The sequence below is a fragment of the Netta rufina genome, assembly GCF_964035555.1.
Source record: "Netta rufina genome assembly, chromosome: 3".
Lineage (NCBI taxonomy): Eukaryota > Metazoa > Chordata > Aves > Anseriformes > Anatidae > Netta > Netta rufina.
The window spans coordinates 98,000,985-98,016,813 of record NC_140125.1 but is presented as its reverse complement, the minus strand read 5'-3'; the positions used below and the strand labels follow the sequence as shown (position 1 = coordinate 98,016,813).

At 40.2% G+C, this 15,829-nt stretch overlaps 1 protein-coding gene across 1 annotated transcript in view; it reads right to left on the bottom strand.

Annotated features, from left to right (window-relative positions):
* The window catches only part of CSMD1 (CUB and Sushi multiple domains 1), a gene marked incomplete at both ends in the record, with an annotated part of 1,174,241 nt that overhangs the window by 806,417 nt on the left and 351,995 nt on the right, over nt 1-15,829 (bottom strand). The window contains one exon of the mRNA XM_084285255.1: nt 7,231-7,343. Coding sequence (XP_084141381.1) covers nt 7,231-7,343 — 113 coding nt within the window. The remainder of the gene's footprint in view (nt 1-7,230; nt 7,344-15,829) is intronic.

The following is a 15,829-nucleotide window of genomic DNA, read 5'->3' as shown; positions in this document are numbered from 1 at the left end:
GTCCCGTTGCCAGGCACATGGGAGAATAGACCAACCCCCACCTCGCTACAGCCTCGTGTAAGGTACCTGCAGAGTGCGATAAAGTCGCCCCTGAGCCTCCTTTTCTCCAAGCTGAACAAGCCCAGCTCCCTCAGCCACTCCTTGTAAGACTTGTTCTCCATACCCCTCATCAGCTTTGTTTCCCTTCTCTGGACTCTCTCGAGCACCTCCATGTCCTTCTTGTAGTGAGGGGCCCAAAACTGAACACAGTACTTGAGGTGTGGCTTCACCAGAGCCAAGTACAGGGGGACAATCACTTCCCTAGACCTGCTGGTCACACTGTTTCTCATACAAGCCAGGATGCTGTTGGCCTTCTTGGCCACCTGAGCACACTGCTGGCTCATATTCAGCTGACTATCAACCATCACTCCCAGGTCCTTCTCTGCCTGGCAGCTCTCCAACCACTCATCTCCCACTAGCCTGTAGCTCTGCTTGGGGTTATTGCACCCCAGGTGCAGACCCCGGAACTTGACCTTGTTGAACTTCATGCAGTTGACCTTAGCCCATCAGCCCAGCCTATCCAGATCCTCCTGCAGAGCCTTCCTCTACCCTCGAGCAGATTGACACACGCACCTAACCTGGTGTCATCTGCAAACTTACTGAGGGTGCACTCAATGCCCTCATCCAGATCATCGATGAAGATATTAAAGAGGACCAGCCCCAGTACTGAGCCCTGGGGAACGCCACTAGTGACCTGCCTCCAACTGGATTTGACTCCATTTACCACGACTCTTTGGGCCCGGCTATCCAGCCAGTTTCTAACCCAATGAAGCGTACACCAGTCCAAGCCACCAGCAGCCAGTTTCTTGAGGAGAATGCTGTGGGAAACGGTGTCAAAAGCCTTGCTGAAGTCAAGGTAGACCACATCCACAGCCTTTCCCTCGTCCACCCAGCGCGTCACTTTGTCATAGAAGGAGATCAGGTTCGTCAAGCAGGATCTGCCTTTCATAAACCCATGCTGACTGGGCCTGATCGCCTGCTTGCCCTGCAAGTGCCGCATGATGACTCTCAAGATAATCTGCTCCGTGAGCTTCCCTGGCACTGAGGTCAAACTGACAGGCCTGTAGTTCCCCGGATCTGCCCTCCAGCCCTTCTTGTAGATGAGCGTCACGTTTTCTAGCTGACAGTCAACTGGGACCTCCCCCGATCACCAGGACTGTTGATAAATGATGGTAAGTGGCTTGGCCAGCTCCTCTGCCGGTTCTCTCAGTACCCTCGGGTGGATCCCATCCGGCCCCATCGACTTGTGCACATCCAAGTGCCGTACCAGGTCACCAACCATTTCCTCATGGATAGTGAAGGCCACATCCTGCTCCCCATCCCCTTCCACCAGCTCAGGGTAAAATTAGCTATCAGAGGTCCCACAGGACCTCTCCTGCTCTGAAATTTTGCTGCTAACATTATCATGATTTACACCCAAGGAATGCCAACTTTGTTTTTAATTGCATTACAATTCCTTCCTGCATTACATCATTAACAGTCATGCAGACTGCATCGTTTCAAAACCATGTTGTTTTTAAGGATGTTTGCTAGCAAGTGGAAAAAACTTTTTCTTCAGTATAAGGACTGCAGTAACTATTAGTAAATTCAGCTGACAAAGGAAATCCCAACTTCATTCATACAAAACAATTACTTCTGCCCCAACAAGATGGAACTGTACATTTCAGCCTCAAAGGATCCCATTTGATTATTTCATTTTTTCCTAACTTTTTGTTTACTTGTCCATGTGTAAACACACAAACAGCTCAATACTTTTACAAATAGCTTAATTTGAAAAGAAAACTACCAAAATAGTGAACAACACAAATTTAACTAAAAATAGAAGAGCAAATACATCAGTCTATCAATAGATGTTATGGCCAAATACACTCGATGATGAGACTATAACCTAAGATGTGTAGCTGCGAAATTATTTTGCTATAATATTAAAGAATTTTGTTTTCCCTGCCCAAGAAATGCCATTAAAGAAGGAAAAAATAGTTTGTGCTTTTACCCTTTAAAAGGATTAAACAGATTTAAATTGAAATTGTACCTTTCTCTGATTATCACTGTAGGGTAGAGAACAGTTATAGATTTGAGAGCAAACAAAGGAATTCTTGTGAGAAAAATACATAATAAATTAAACAATACAGAATGAACTGCTTAGTCTCAATGTCATCATTACATCATTACAGATTCTTTTTTTTTTTTTTTTTTTTGGCCCTCTTCAGAGCTGGGTAGGCCAATCTAGTGATGTTCAGGAATAATATTCCAAATCTCAGAGCATTAGAACAACCAAAACAAGGTATTAGTTAATAGATAATAGAGTACTTAGTGACTATACCATAAAGATTAGTAGTTGCTTGGATCTTAAACCATTGCTAGTTACACTCACAGATGAATAGTAAGGGATAGTTATGCATAGAAATCACATAAAAGTTTGCATTTTCTTGCCAGTTTAACTTTCTACTGCTCAACATGAAATATTTGCCTCAGATTACTGAGGCAGATTACTGAACAAGTTTTGAACGCACTTATTCCCAGGGAGTAGTAGCTCTTACTATTGTAGGACAGTGCTTCAAGAACTCTAACTATTGACTATTACAGTCAGACACATGAAGAATAAATAGGAAGCTCTGTCTTGTAATGACCCAGTGAAAACGAGTTTTACTCTTTGAAAAGCACTGAAAAGTCATTTGAGTACTTTGAATAAAAGCAAACAAACCAAGACATCTACTGGAGAAGCTGAGTGAACAAGCAATGTTAGCTTCAGTGCCAAGGCCTATTATCTTGACTGGGTTCATATTAATGGCAAAAAACAGAGTCTCAGGAAAATTATCTTAGTAAGATCATGGAGTCAACACAAGATGTTATTGTCTCCAAGTTGGTTGGGGAAGTGTTTCAAATCTTTTTTTTAATAGGTTGAAATATTGAACCATAATAGAAAACAAAAAAAAAAAAACGCACAAAGTGACAGATATTCAGGGAGAACAGAAGAAACAAGAGGAAAACAAATTTCTTCAAAGGATTTACACTGATTTACCACTACTTTTACCATTGATGCTGAAATGGATTTTAAAAAGCTTCAGGGAAGATGCACAAGCAGGATGAAGTAACTGCCAGTATAAACGTTAATGCTGGGTGTGAGCAGAAAGCTTTGAGAATTCAAAGACCAAAAGAAAAAAGGCAGTATACCCTGAGGGCAGGTAGGATAGAGGGATGTGCAAGAGCTCTTCCTTTGGCAAAGAAAACCTGCTGCTGTAGAACAGAAGTCAAAGGAGGTACTAGCACACATTAAACAACAAGCTAGATGTACCAGACTTGAGCACTGTCCACCACTCTACATGACAAAATGTGTTTAAGGAAAAGAACAGCAACAACAACAAATTGAGATAGCTTAAAATGAGACGAGGATTGCTAACTTTCAAGGGCAGTTTAGTGTTTAGTGGCAGAAGTCAGTGTAGCAAAAACTAAAAACCACATTTCATTTTATAGTGATGACTAACAGTGTACCAAGAGTTAAGTTTTTCTACTCTTACAGAATTGCTGCAATTGACAAGTGGATTCCCTGAGCAAATGCATGGCTGAAAACACTAGTTTAGAAGAAATATTATATAACAACTCTACCATGAATTAATGAAGTAAACACATGTGAAACACTTCAGATACTGTCATCATCTGAGATTTTTGTTTTGTTTTTCATATTTCCAACCATATGCAAGTGTTTTGTATGGGACAAATACTTTAGACCTTTCCAAAGAAAGCTACTACAACAGCAACGCTGATTTTTTCTTCTGTTTATAGCCCTCAAAGCACCTTTTAAGAATAGTTAATCCCATTCAAGAAAATCCATTAAATTGATTTTAACAGGAAATAAAATTGTACAAGTTACAAGTATATTATTGTTCTCTCCCTTCTCCACCAAGGACTAAACCTAATGTTCTATATCATGTAAGGCACTGTCAATAAAAAAAAAAAAAAACACATTACAGAAACAGCATTCATCCTTCAACTCCCAAATTCCAAACTTTCAGTCTTGGATTTAATTATTACCGAACAGTGACAACAGTGGTCAACAAATCATTTACCAGGTTAAATAAGTTTACTTCTGAAATTTATAGATATTTTTATATGTATGGTTATACAGTTATATGTATATCCCATCAACAAAACATTCCAGAAAATAAGAGTAAATAAAGCTTCCATCTGTACTGGAAGTTTGGAGTGCTGATGTGATCCTTGTGGATCCCTTCCAATTCAGGATCTATGATCACTTAGAAGACTGAAGCATTACCAGTGTTAAAGTTAAAAATACTAGATTCTCTCATAAACACACGTACAAGGCTGGTGAAACAATGATACAATAAATGAACCTACATTTTAGCTCAAGAACTAGGCAACTGCCTGGCTACATCAGTGTCTTGTAAACACTAGTAGATGGCTCTTGCTGGTCTACCGCAACTAAATCAGATTTAGTTAAATATGTATGTTCACATAGTATATGACATAAAGCAAATCTGGATAGGTTCAAATCACCTTGAAGTACTTGGAATGCTAGTATGTGGTTTCATTGGCTTCATTGTTAATCCACTTATGTATTGTAAAAATACAAAAGACGCACGTTTCATTGCTGCACAGGAAGGGAGTTCATGAATCAGGAACATACTCACTAGAACCCACAGATCAGAATCTCAGCACAGGCAATGGCACACAATGCTCCCTCCCAGCAGCAGATCCTTGTGAGCTGTATCCTTGGAGCCTGCTGAGTAGGTGCTGGGGTGGTTCGTATCTCTTCTTTCCTGGTTCAGTGCCCTAGCCCCAGTCACCAGGGAGCAAGTGCAGAAGAGCTCCCTGCAGGCATTAAGGGTGAGGCCTCCCAACAACATCCCCTCTGCTCTGCAAAGCATAAACTCAGCACTGCAGAGAATTTAGCCCAGTCTAAGTCTTCTAATAGACAAGAGTCATTTCTGCCAAACCACCCAACATGATCACATTTAAAATATTGACTTGCAATAGCAGAGCTAGCTTTGAAGATGCTTACTATTATATTTTTTTGATTGCATAAGGTAGCACCCCTAATGAGATTAAATTTTCTTATCCAGAAGAGTGGCCTGTCACAAGAGTTAAAAAACACCAGCTTTGCAGACTCACAGAATATAGGAAGTTTATGCAAATTACTTCCTTCATTTTTCCCTGTTCCAATAACTGTTTTTGAGTACTGTAGACTTCTCCATATTCCATACAAAAATTGGTTACAGAACCACTCCCTCCCAGTTTAAAACTGCATTTCTCAAATTACACTACAGCCACATAGTGCTCCAAAGTCTTAAATGGCAGCAATCAGTAACAATTTAACATACACATACTAATGCTTTCAACTGAACAGTAATCCACTTACTCCACAGAAGAATGAAAAAGCTAGCTAAAAGCAGGGATAACTAGATACTTTTACTAAAAGCAAACTAGCTCAGGGATAGATAACCAGCAGAGTGGCTATAAAGACTTACAGTGACTAGTAATATCTGGCTGTATTCCCATGTCCCAAAGGGGCTGATCTGATACCTGCTATATATGGAACAGGAGCCAAAAGGGGTCACTCAAAAAAAAAAAAAAAAAAAAGAGGCAGGGACAGTTACAGGTATTCTTGATCTATGAGCTTTCAATAAGCCTATTGTCCCTTACAGCAGTCATGTTTGATACAGAACTCATTCTGAGTCCTCATAAAATAAACACCTAACCCCTGACTACTGCAAAGCCTTCTCAAACCACTGCCAGTCCATACTCTGTGACACTGTCACTGGAGAGTTATCCACCATTTTGGGGGAGCTGAACGTCATATTTCAAAGTCAATTTAAAGCTCATGCACAGTGCCAGGCTTACAGAAATAAATATGGAAGGGGGCAGTGTTGTTTAATCGGAGAATGGCACTATTTTTCAATGTTAATTACAGCTCTTCCTGCCTTTTTTTTTTTTTTTTTAAAAACCCCCACAAGAATGTAGGCCAGCAGGAAGTGTCATTATCTTACAGCCTGTGGCTCTGTGCATGTTCCTAAGTTGACAGTCAAGAGATGTCCTTTAGCATTCTTCATGTCTTTTTCCGTACAAAAAAAAAAAAAAAAAAAAAGCGACAACTGCTCAGCTTGCATAAAAGGATGAAATGTGCTATCATACTGCTAGAAGAGAAAGATACACATATGTAGAAAACAACTTCCTACTGAGAAAACAGCGATGGTTCCTGGTGTTTATGATATCTGAAGGACCTTCTCAGCTTATCAAATAAAACTTAAAGAATACTAAAATGAAACTTTCCTCACAGCCCTCACCCAAATATAGACCAAGTAAAAAGAAAACCAAGAGAAAGAAAGAGGCAGTCCTGTTATTCAGCTAACAAGGTTATGGAGGACAACGGAAAAGGGGAATAGCAACCAGGGAAAGAAAGATACTCCTGGGCTACCCACCCCAACCAGAAAAAGCACAGAAAGTTAATAACACACATCAAACTAGTCTTCACACTCAGTTTGAGCGTGATCCTGAAGTTATATTCAAAACACCTTCACTATCCAACTCTAAGCAGAGTTTACATATCTCAAAGTCTTTTGTACAAGTCATCATATTACAGAAATTGATTCAGTCTGGTTTTATGGCTTAAGTCTTGAAGACATTAAAAGCTTGGCCTCACTTTTCCCCTCAGAACTGTGCAGTCATCACCATACTGTAACATCTTCCATAGAACTGGCTTTGAACTGCTTTGCTTTTTGAAATCAAACAAACAAAAAACCCTTGTATGTACATATACATACATTTTCCCCCTAAGAAGATTACCGATTGATTTTTCAGGATGAGTTAGGATCCATATCTCATCTCATTTTTATCATTAAACCCCTTTAGTCAGGCATTGCCTAAAGAAGTTGTCAAAATAAATTTAGGAAATAATAAGAAACCCATTTAAACATAAGCATTTCTGAATCCAGCTTTAGAAACCCAATCAATTTGATTAAAAATCACTGCAGAAATTAAAATATTAGTTTGATTGAATTCAATTTCAAAATCAAGACTATGACTACGATGTAGTAAAATTTAATTACGCCAGAAAAAAAGTTTATGCAATAGTCAATGATCATTCAAACCCCAAACAATGAAAACTGAAGCACATTTCAACATCAAAAACATATGTCAAGTAAAATAAAGACCAAGTAGAAAAATAATTCTTACCTTCATAGATAGCTTTGAAACCTTGTGCACTAACAGCAAAGTCTGTGGTGAAACAGAGGGTGAGGATAGATCCTGTGCTCACAATAGATGATGGCAGCTGAAATCCAGATAACCTGCACAATAAAAAAGGCACAAACAGTTAAAACCTTTAAAATAAAGCTCTCTTCATATGAATTAAATGTGTTTAGCCTTATAACTTCACGTTCCCACAACCAAGCAGCCAATATGTTATGGTTTTTTTGCTCCTCTTGCAATAAATATTCACTGCAAAATTTCAACATGTTCTTGAGCTTTTTAGCACTATTTTAACCCTTCTGCCTGTGCACTTTCCAAGACAGCTCGCTGAAATATGTGTTTGAAACTATCAGAAACAAAGAATTTTTGGATTGGATTCATTTTAAGATCAATATATGTAAGTTTAGGGCACCAGAAGTAGATAACCAGGTCTTGATTCACAGAGCTATTTGATAGTTTGGACTATCCCATCTGTCCTCCAGCTGCTTCCTCAGAAAAACAAGGATCTTATATGTTCCACTGTTAACTGGCTGTTCTGTCACCTGACTGGAATACCAAAGAAAACTTCCATCTTACAACTTCAAGAAGAAACATACCTTCCATTTCCCATCTTACAGGCATTCATACCTTTAGATAAAAACAGAATTTTGGACATACTATCCTTATGCTGCAATACCAGTTCTAAGTTAATTTCTCCAAACAAATGTTTTGATGCATTTTGAGGATAAAACAGATGGAGAAAAAAAAAAAACATTTACTTTTTTATTGAAACATCAATAAAGACAATTTGTTACACCTGGTTGACATTGATTAGATGGATGAGGAGCCCACTGAGAGCTTATAGGGCAGGATTAAATGCCTTCAAGTGCAGGGACAGACAGGTGACAATATAATGGGGGGTCTGCTACAGACCACCTAACTGAGATGACTGAGTAGACAAAGCCCTCTATGGACAGATAGGAGCAGCCTCACATTCACAAGCCCTTGTCCTCATGGAGTTTTCAACCACCCCAGTATCCACTGTAGGGACAACACAGCAGGCTTTAGAAGTGGGTGAACCTGATGAAGTTCAACAGGGCCACATGCAAGGTCCTGTATCTGGGTTAGGGCAATCCCAAGCACGAACACAGGCTGGGTGGAGAATGGATTGAGAGCAGCCCTGAGGAGAAGGACCTGGGGGTGTTGAGGTTTAGATTAGATACAATGAAGAAATTCTTTATTCAGAGGGTGGCAAAGCACTGGAACAGACTGCCCAGAGGAGCTGTGCATGCCCCATCCCTGGAAGCATTCAAGGCCAAAATTCTTGTGTTCAGACTTGCTAGCGGCTTCTTGGAAGGAAAAAAAACAAAACAAAACAAAACAAAAACACTTTGATAGAGTTGTAATTTGGATAGTTAAGAAAAACTGTGCCTTTAAAAAAAATCTTCTTTGCCTTTGAAGTTTACTTTATGCTATAGTTCATTAATGGCATCTGGAACTGCAGTGGATAAACACCTAAACAGCATACTAGTACAACAGATACACTGAACTACAAGTTCTGTGCAAAATTGGGTTTATTTAGGACCACCTTCAGTTCTCATATATAAAAATATCCAAGGTGAACACCATGCTTGAATTACAGGAGTCAGGTGGTACCCAGTCTCTTTCCAATTTTGAGGTTTGGAAAATAGGAGTGACTCTGATGAGTCAAAGATCGAAGTCAGTGAGGAGAGCTTTAAATGTTGATGAAGGCATACAGCTTTTTTCTGACTTCTGTTGCTTTGGCTTTCTGCTATTTATTTCGTTTTAAACGTTGTCTCCCATGTGCTAATTAACTGTTTGCTTTAATCTTTTCACCTTCTGTGTACTTGTCAACCTATTACTCCTTTTTCTTTCCACCTCATTAACTCCAATTCTGGAATTAACCAACTTGATTTTTTCCCCTCAATCCACAAGCCCCAGAACTACCATGAGGCTTGCCACATCTTATGTTCAGGCTTTTGCATGTTCCATTACCTTCACTATCTATTTAGATGTTGCAGTTTTTAGTGAAACGTGCTTCTTGCTCTATTTTAATAAATCATAGTGGTTATCACTACTGCCCTACATCTGTAGTGTACTGTTATGACAGCTCATCATTAATTTATATTATGTATTTTCTGATCTAACATCTGTTTTTTTCCTTCTTTGAGAAGTGATTTAAAAGACCCGTGTTTCAGGAAACTTGTGTCTATTCTGGGGGAAAGAAAGTCAGGTTGAAACAGAAGATAGAAGGAGATGCCTCAACACATTGCCCTACATAGGCAAAAAAAAAAAAAAAAAAAAAAAAAAGTATAAATGCAGAACCACACAGCTTGAGCTACCTCATTCCTGATCAGCGTCTGCTCCACTTGACATGACTTTAGTTCATATAAACGAACCCATTTGAGTAGTGACTGGACAGCTTAAACTCCTGTTGTTGTTTTTAGGCCTGCTTGTTTTGATTCTGTTACAATAATATCACTCCTCTAATATGGACTCTTCAGCTGTTCAGTAAGTTTCTGTACCATCCTCCTTGAAATACTAGTTCATTTGTTAAGTTAATTGACATTGAAGTTCACATTAAAGGAAGACAAATAGTTCTTTTACACTTTTAATCAGTACACCTAAATATTTTACAACCTACAAAAAGGCAAGCATGTGGTAAACTTAAAGGAAATAATACATCAACTTGAAATATGTTTCTTAGGATCACAACAATACCAAAAACTTGCAAAAAGATTATGGGAAAGCCTCCAATTGAAGAATTCTGTGTTTCTGTTGTTAAACAGATTGCCTGGGTGCCTCTACAGTAGTCTTGCTGTCTGGAATACTTCAGAAAGCATTTTTTTCATAGTACTCGAATTCAGTGACATCAAATGCCATGAAAGTGAGAGCAAACTAAAACTAGACAGCAAATTCTTCAAGGTAATTTCTGGAAGTAAAATGCTGCTAACCTAACAAGTCACCTCCCTCCCCTTAAAAAACACCTTTTCTAGGTAATTATAGAATATGAATCATAATTTGTTTTGCACATTCACTTCATTATGTGAACAAAAACACAATCACATGTTGCTTTAATTTGGAAGTGTACTTTGGCAACTAACATCCAGGACTTAACTGCATAAGAACGGGAGCTGTTTAGATGTACTGGTGTGTGCCAAGAAAGCAGAATTGTTTCAAGTGCCCTGCTATTTAGACATCCATTTGATAAACTTGCACTACTTCATACTGAGCATGAGAATACTTTAAAATATTGATACTTCCTTAACTTTCAGTAGCATGAATTGGCATAAAATGCACACTAATGCATTCTTAAACCATAGAGGAAATGTACTTTGCTTGTCTGTAATGAAGAAACAAAATATCTAATTGGAAACACAATGGTACACCAGTACTGACTTTAGCCTTCAACCAAGAAACAAATATTTGATCCTGTGTTGTCATCTCTAAACTTGCTGCAGCAAGTACATTGGAGGGCTGCCAAGATGTCCAGGGGCCTGGAGCACACAATGTACAAGGAGCATCACAGGGAATATATGTTGAGTCCTTACAAGATGACAACTAAAAGGTGAACCTTACTTCTGTCTTCTTACTGCTACCTACTGAGACAGCATAGAAAACGACAATGCAGTTTGAAAAAAGAAACTAGATCTGAAGATGAGAAGAAAGACAAGTGGCCACAAGAGAAAACTCAGTTTTATACTAGGAAAAAGCATTCACCATGATGGCGGTCAAATGTTGGACCAGCTGCCTAAGAAGATCTGGTACCTCCATCCCTGGAGATGCTGAAAACCCAACAGAATCACACACAGAATCATCTAGGTTGGAGGAGACCTCAAGATCACCGAGTCCAACCTCTGACCTAACACTAACAAATCCTCCACTAAACCATATCCCTAAGCTCTACATCTAAACGTCTTTTAAAGACTTCCAGGGATGGTGACTCCACCACTTCCCTGGGCAGCTCATTCCAATGTCTAACAACCCTTTCAGTAAAGAAGTTCTTCCTAACATCCAACCTAAAACTCCCCTGGTGCAACTTTAGCCCATTCCCCCTCGTCCTGTCACCAGGCACGTGGGAGAACAGACCAACTCCCCACCTCACTACAGCCTCATGTAAGGTACCTGCAGAGTGCGATAAAGTCGCCCCTGAGCCTCCTTTTCTCCAGGCTGAACCAGCCCAGCTCCCTCAGTCGCTCAGTCTCAGGTGACCCTGCTCAGTCTCTTGGTAACACTGCACCTATGTGGTCAAGCCCCTTGCAGTGCATAATGAAGCTCTTTGTGAATCCTCTAGAGAGTTACACAAATGGCTTGGTACAGCTAGAGATTAAAATGTAACCCAAAACCAGAAGCGTACCCCACCACATCCCAAAAACAAGTTAGCCAGCAACCTCTGCTAAATAACATTCTATTAAGGGAATTCCAAGCACTTAAGATTATAAGACTACAAGGTCTAAAGACTCTACAGCCAGCAAAACGTCAGAAAAAAAGCTCCAGAAATATAAGAAACTGTCCCTAGCCCTGAAAAAGACTACACCTTACATGTCTACTCCTGCTGTTTTCAGATACTTACTGGCACAGGGAACTCAGATGATACATTTCCCCTAAACCCTGTCTCATCACTTTAAAACCAAGGCTGTAACTTTGATAATATTTGACATACAGGTCACATCAGCCCATACACTCTGACCCACCTAAAGAATCCTGCAAGGGGCTGAAGGAAAAACAAAACACTTACCACCCAAAGAACAGCTCTGGCAGAAGAAACTCTCAGGGGCTGGGGGAGGAAGGGGGGGGCACCTGCAGCTTATATATCATTAGGCCCACCTGTCACCCAACCAATCACCTGGGAAAGGGTGATTGGTTGGGGGCAAAGCAAAAAAAAAAAAAAAGTAGAAGTCAAACAAAAGCAACACAGCTGCTGCTGATCTTGCTTATCTGGCTTAGCTCAACAGTGTGCAAAGCAGAGCACAGAGGACTGGTCTGTTTCTAAAAGCAACAATTCCCATGCCCTTGCTTCAGCTTTGAAAATTGGAAGGACAAAATGACCAAGTAACTAACTGAAACTATTTCAACTGGAATTAGCTCAAACTGTTCTTCACACTTCCTTTATACTCAGGATGGATGAAGACATCTCTATATTAATTCTCTTAGATTTATAGCTGCAATAAGAGAGCAATAAGGTTGCCCCTGAGCCTCCTTTTCTCCAGGCTGAACAAGCCCAGCTCCCTCAGCCGCTCCTCGTAGGACTTGTTCTCCAGGCCCCTCACCAGCTTCGTCGCCCTTCTCTGCACCCGCTCAAGCACCTCGATGTCCTTCTTGTAGCAAGGGGCCCAAAACTGAACACAGTACTCGAGGTGCGGCCTCACCAGAGCCGAGTACAGGGGGACGATCACCTCCCTAGCCCTGCTGGCTACACTGTTTCTTATGCAAGCCAGGATGCTGTTGGCCTTCTTGGCTACCTGAGCACACTGCTGGCTCATATTCAGCCGACTATCCACCATCACTCCCAGGTCCTTCTCTGCCTGGCAGCTCTCCAACCACTCATCTCCCAGCCTGTAGCTCTGCTTGTTTTTTGTTTGTTTGTTTTTTGTTTTGTTTTGTTTTTGTTTGTTTGTTTTTGTTTTTTCTTGTGTTTTTTTTTTTTGTTTTTTTTTGGGGGGGTTGTTATGGGATGAACTTATAGGGTCATTAAGGGATGAGCTTATAGGGTCGTTATGGGATGAACTTACAGGGTCTTTTGAGGTCATTATAGGACAACCTCATAGTGTCATTACAGGATGGCCTTATAGGGTCATTACGGAACAACCTTATAGGGTCTTCTGGGGTCATAATGGGATGGTCTTATAGGGTCATTATGGGATGAAGTTATGGGGTCATTATAGGGCAACTTTATGGGGTCATCATAGGACAACCTTATAGGGTCACTATAGGGCAACATTTGGGGTCACTATGGGATGAATTTATGGGGTCGATATAGGACAACATTATGGGGTTGTTGTAGGACATCCTTATAGGGCCGTTATAGGACAACATACGGGGTCGCTATAGGACGAGCTTATGGGACCGTTACAGAACGACCCTATAGAACCATTATAGGGCCATTATATGGCCAGGAAGAGCTCGACGGGGCAATGGTCACTCTCCATCACCTTATTGAGGATCTTACTATCGCACAGCGCGCTGGCTAGCCGCCGGGACAGCAGGCAGGAGTCGAGGCGCCACCCCACAGGGGTATGGGGCCGGGGGGCGCCCCACCCCATAACCACCCCATATAGAAAACAATGACGTCATTTATTGTAATTTTGGGTGGGTTTCAGACATTTTGGGTTGGCGTTGAACCCAACTCAAGACGCAAACCCAATAGAAGGACCTAACGGGGTCATTATAGGGTGAGTTATGGGGTAGTTATGGGATGAACTTATAGGGTCATTTTGGGATGAGTTATGGGGTCGTTTTTGGGTTGTTATAGGATGATTTTATGGGGTCATTATGGGGTCTTTTGAGGTCGTTATAGGACGACCTCAGTGTCATTATAGGATGAGCTTGTAGGGTCATTATGGGACGATCTTATAGGGTCGCTATAAGACAACCTTATAGGGTCTTTTGGGGTCGTTATAGGATGAACTTACGGGGTCATTATGGGATGAACTTACGGGGAACTTATACAACATGTGAAACTGAGCACATGGTAACAGGGCCCTGAACAGCATAATCCACCTTCAGATTTGGCTCCAATTTCAATAGGAAATAAGATCAGATAACCATACTCTCTCCTAACCTAAATTACTCAATGAATCCACGACCCACAAGAAAGGTATTGCCACAGTCTCTACCACAAGCTACAATAGAAGCCAGCACACTCAATAGTTCATGAGGAAATATGCAAGTATTATCAGGCTAACAAGTTTATTAAGGACTGAATTTTTGCTGAGTGTAATTAAGAAGTTTTAGTAAGTCCCAACTGTCCACATAGCAACTGACCTGCATTCAAGTGCAGTTAATTTGAACGGGTCTTCACAGGTGTTTCAAAGGCACCCCGACATAAAAGTAACTCTGTTCCTCTTCCCTTCAACTATAACTATAACGTTCTTGTTCCCAGTCCTATCACTACATGATTTATTATTTTTAAATAAGAAATATTTTGCACTGCCCTCCTGGTTGAGGTGGTTAGATGAGGAACATCTAGAACAGCAGCTAGAGCAACTCCACCAGAAACAGATATCCAACATGGAGAATCTCATTTCTTCAGTCCACATTAGCAAGAACATGTACCAATTCCACAATTGCCAATAAACAGTGTATACATGGGGAGGCAAAAATAGAAGCACCTTAAGCATTTTATTTGCTAAATGTAGTACTAACTGATGTATTCAGGTTATCATGTGTGAAAATTTCATTAATGGTTAAGAAATTATTTTGGGTAATCTAAGAGTAGAAAAAACACAGTAAAAAAAAAAACAAAAAAAAAACCAACAACTTAGAGAGAGAGGGACTTCTTCTTAAGGACCAGTTCTTTTTTCGAATTAGGCCAATAAAATCAATGAAAACTAGGTTTAGAAAGAGAATCAGATTTGTTACAGATCTTTAGAGCTGTTCCTGGCATGTGTGTGTGCATGCAAGACCTCATATCTGTACAGCTTGTTCCCTGGAGGATTCTTGAAAGAAATAGCTAACTTCAGACAACTTTTTGGTCAAATGAAGTGTAGTTATCAGATACCAATGGCAAAAGCTATTCACTAAAAGGATCAATGCCATTAATAGCAAGGTAATAAGTAAGTCCAAGTTCCAATGAATTACCCCTAAAGCAATTTTAGGCAAACCAGCAACAAATGCAAACCTGAGATTTTTTTTTTCCCAAGTCTATGATAAAATCAGATTTACTTTCTTCTGTAAAGTGGTAGAGGTCATCAACTGCCACATGAAACACCACAGAGCTGTCTGCCATCACTGTCACAGCTTTTTCAGGATTTATACACTATTCCTGAATTTGTCATTAGATCGACGACATCCTTAAGTTCATTATCAAACTTGCCATAACATATAAAAACAGCTACATGGAGGTGCTGCCTCAAAGATTGTGTTGATCAGTAATGCATCAGAAGGTGAGGCAACTCAAAGGGAACTCTGACAAACTAGAACTTCAGACTACTGCAGTTCTCCAGAATTATCTCACTCACATTTTGTTCAATGGGGGATTGTCCTTGAACTTTGCTCTCAATAAAGAGCAAGGAAAAAAACTCCTTCATGTGTTTTTTTTTTTTTTAAGAGATCCAACATCACCAAGTCGATAACATGCTATCAATGGTCTGAATTTAAAAAACAAAACAAAACAAACAAACAAACAAAAAACCAATCAAGGTATGACTATGGATTCCTGGATATAGTTTATTACTGCCTTTGTGGTGGGATTGACCTTGGCCAGCTGCCAGACCCTATCCAGCTACTGTGAGACTCCCCCTTTTTAGCAGGAGAGAAAGTAAGATCAGAGAGCCCACAGGTCAAGTTAAAATTTGGAAGATCTCTCCCGCTTACTACCGCAGTCAAAGCAGACTCAACTCTGGGAAAGTTAACTTACTGCCAA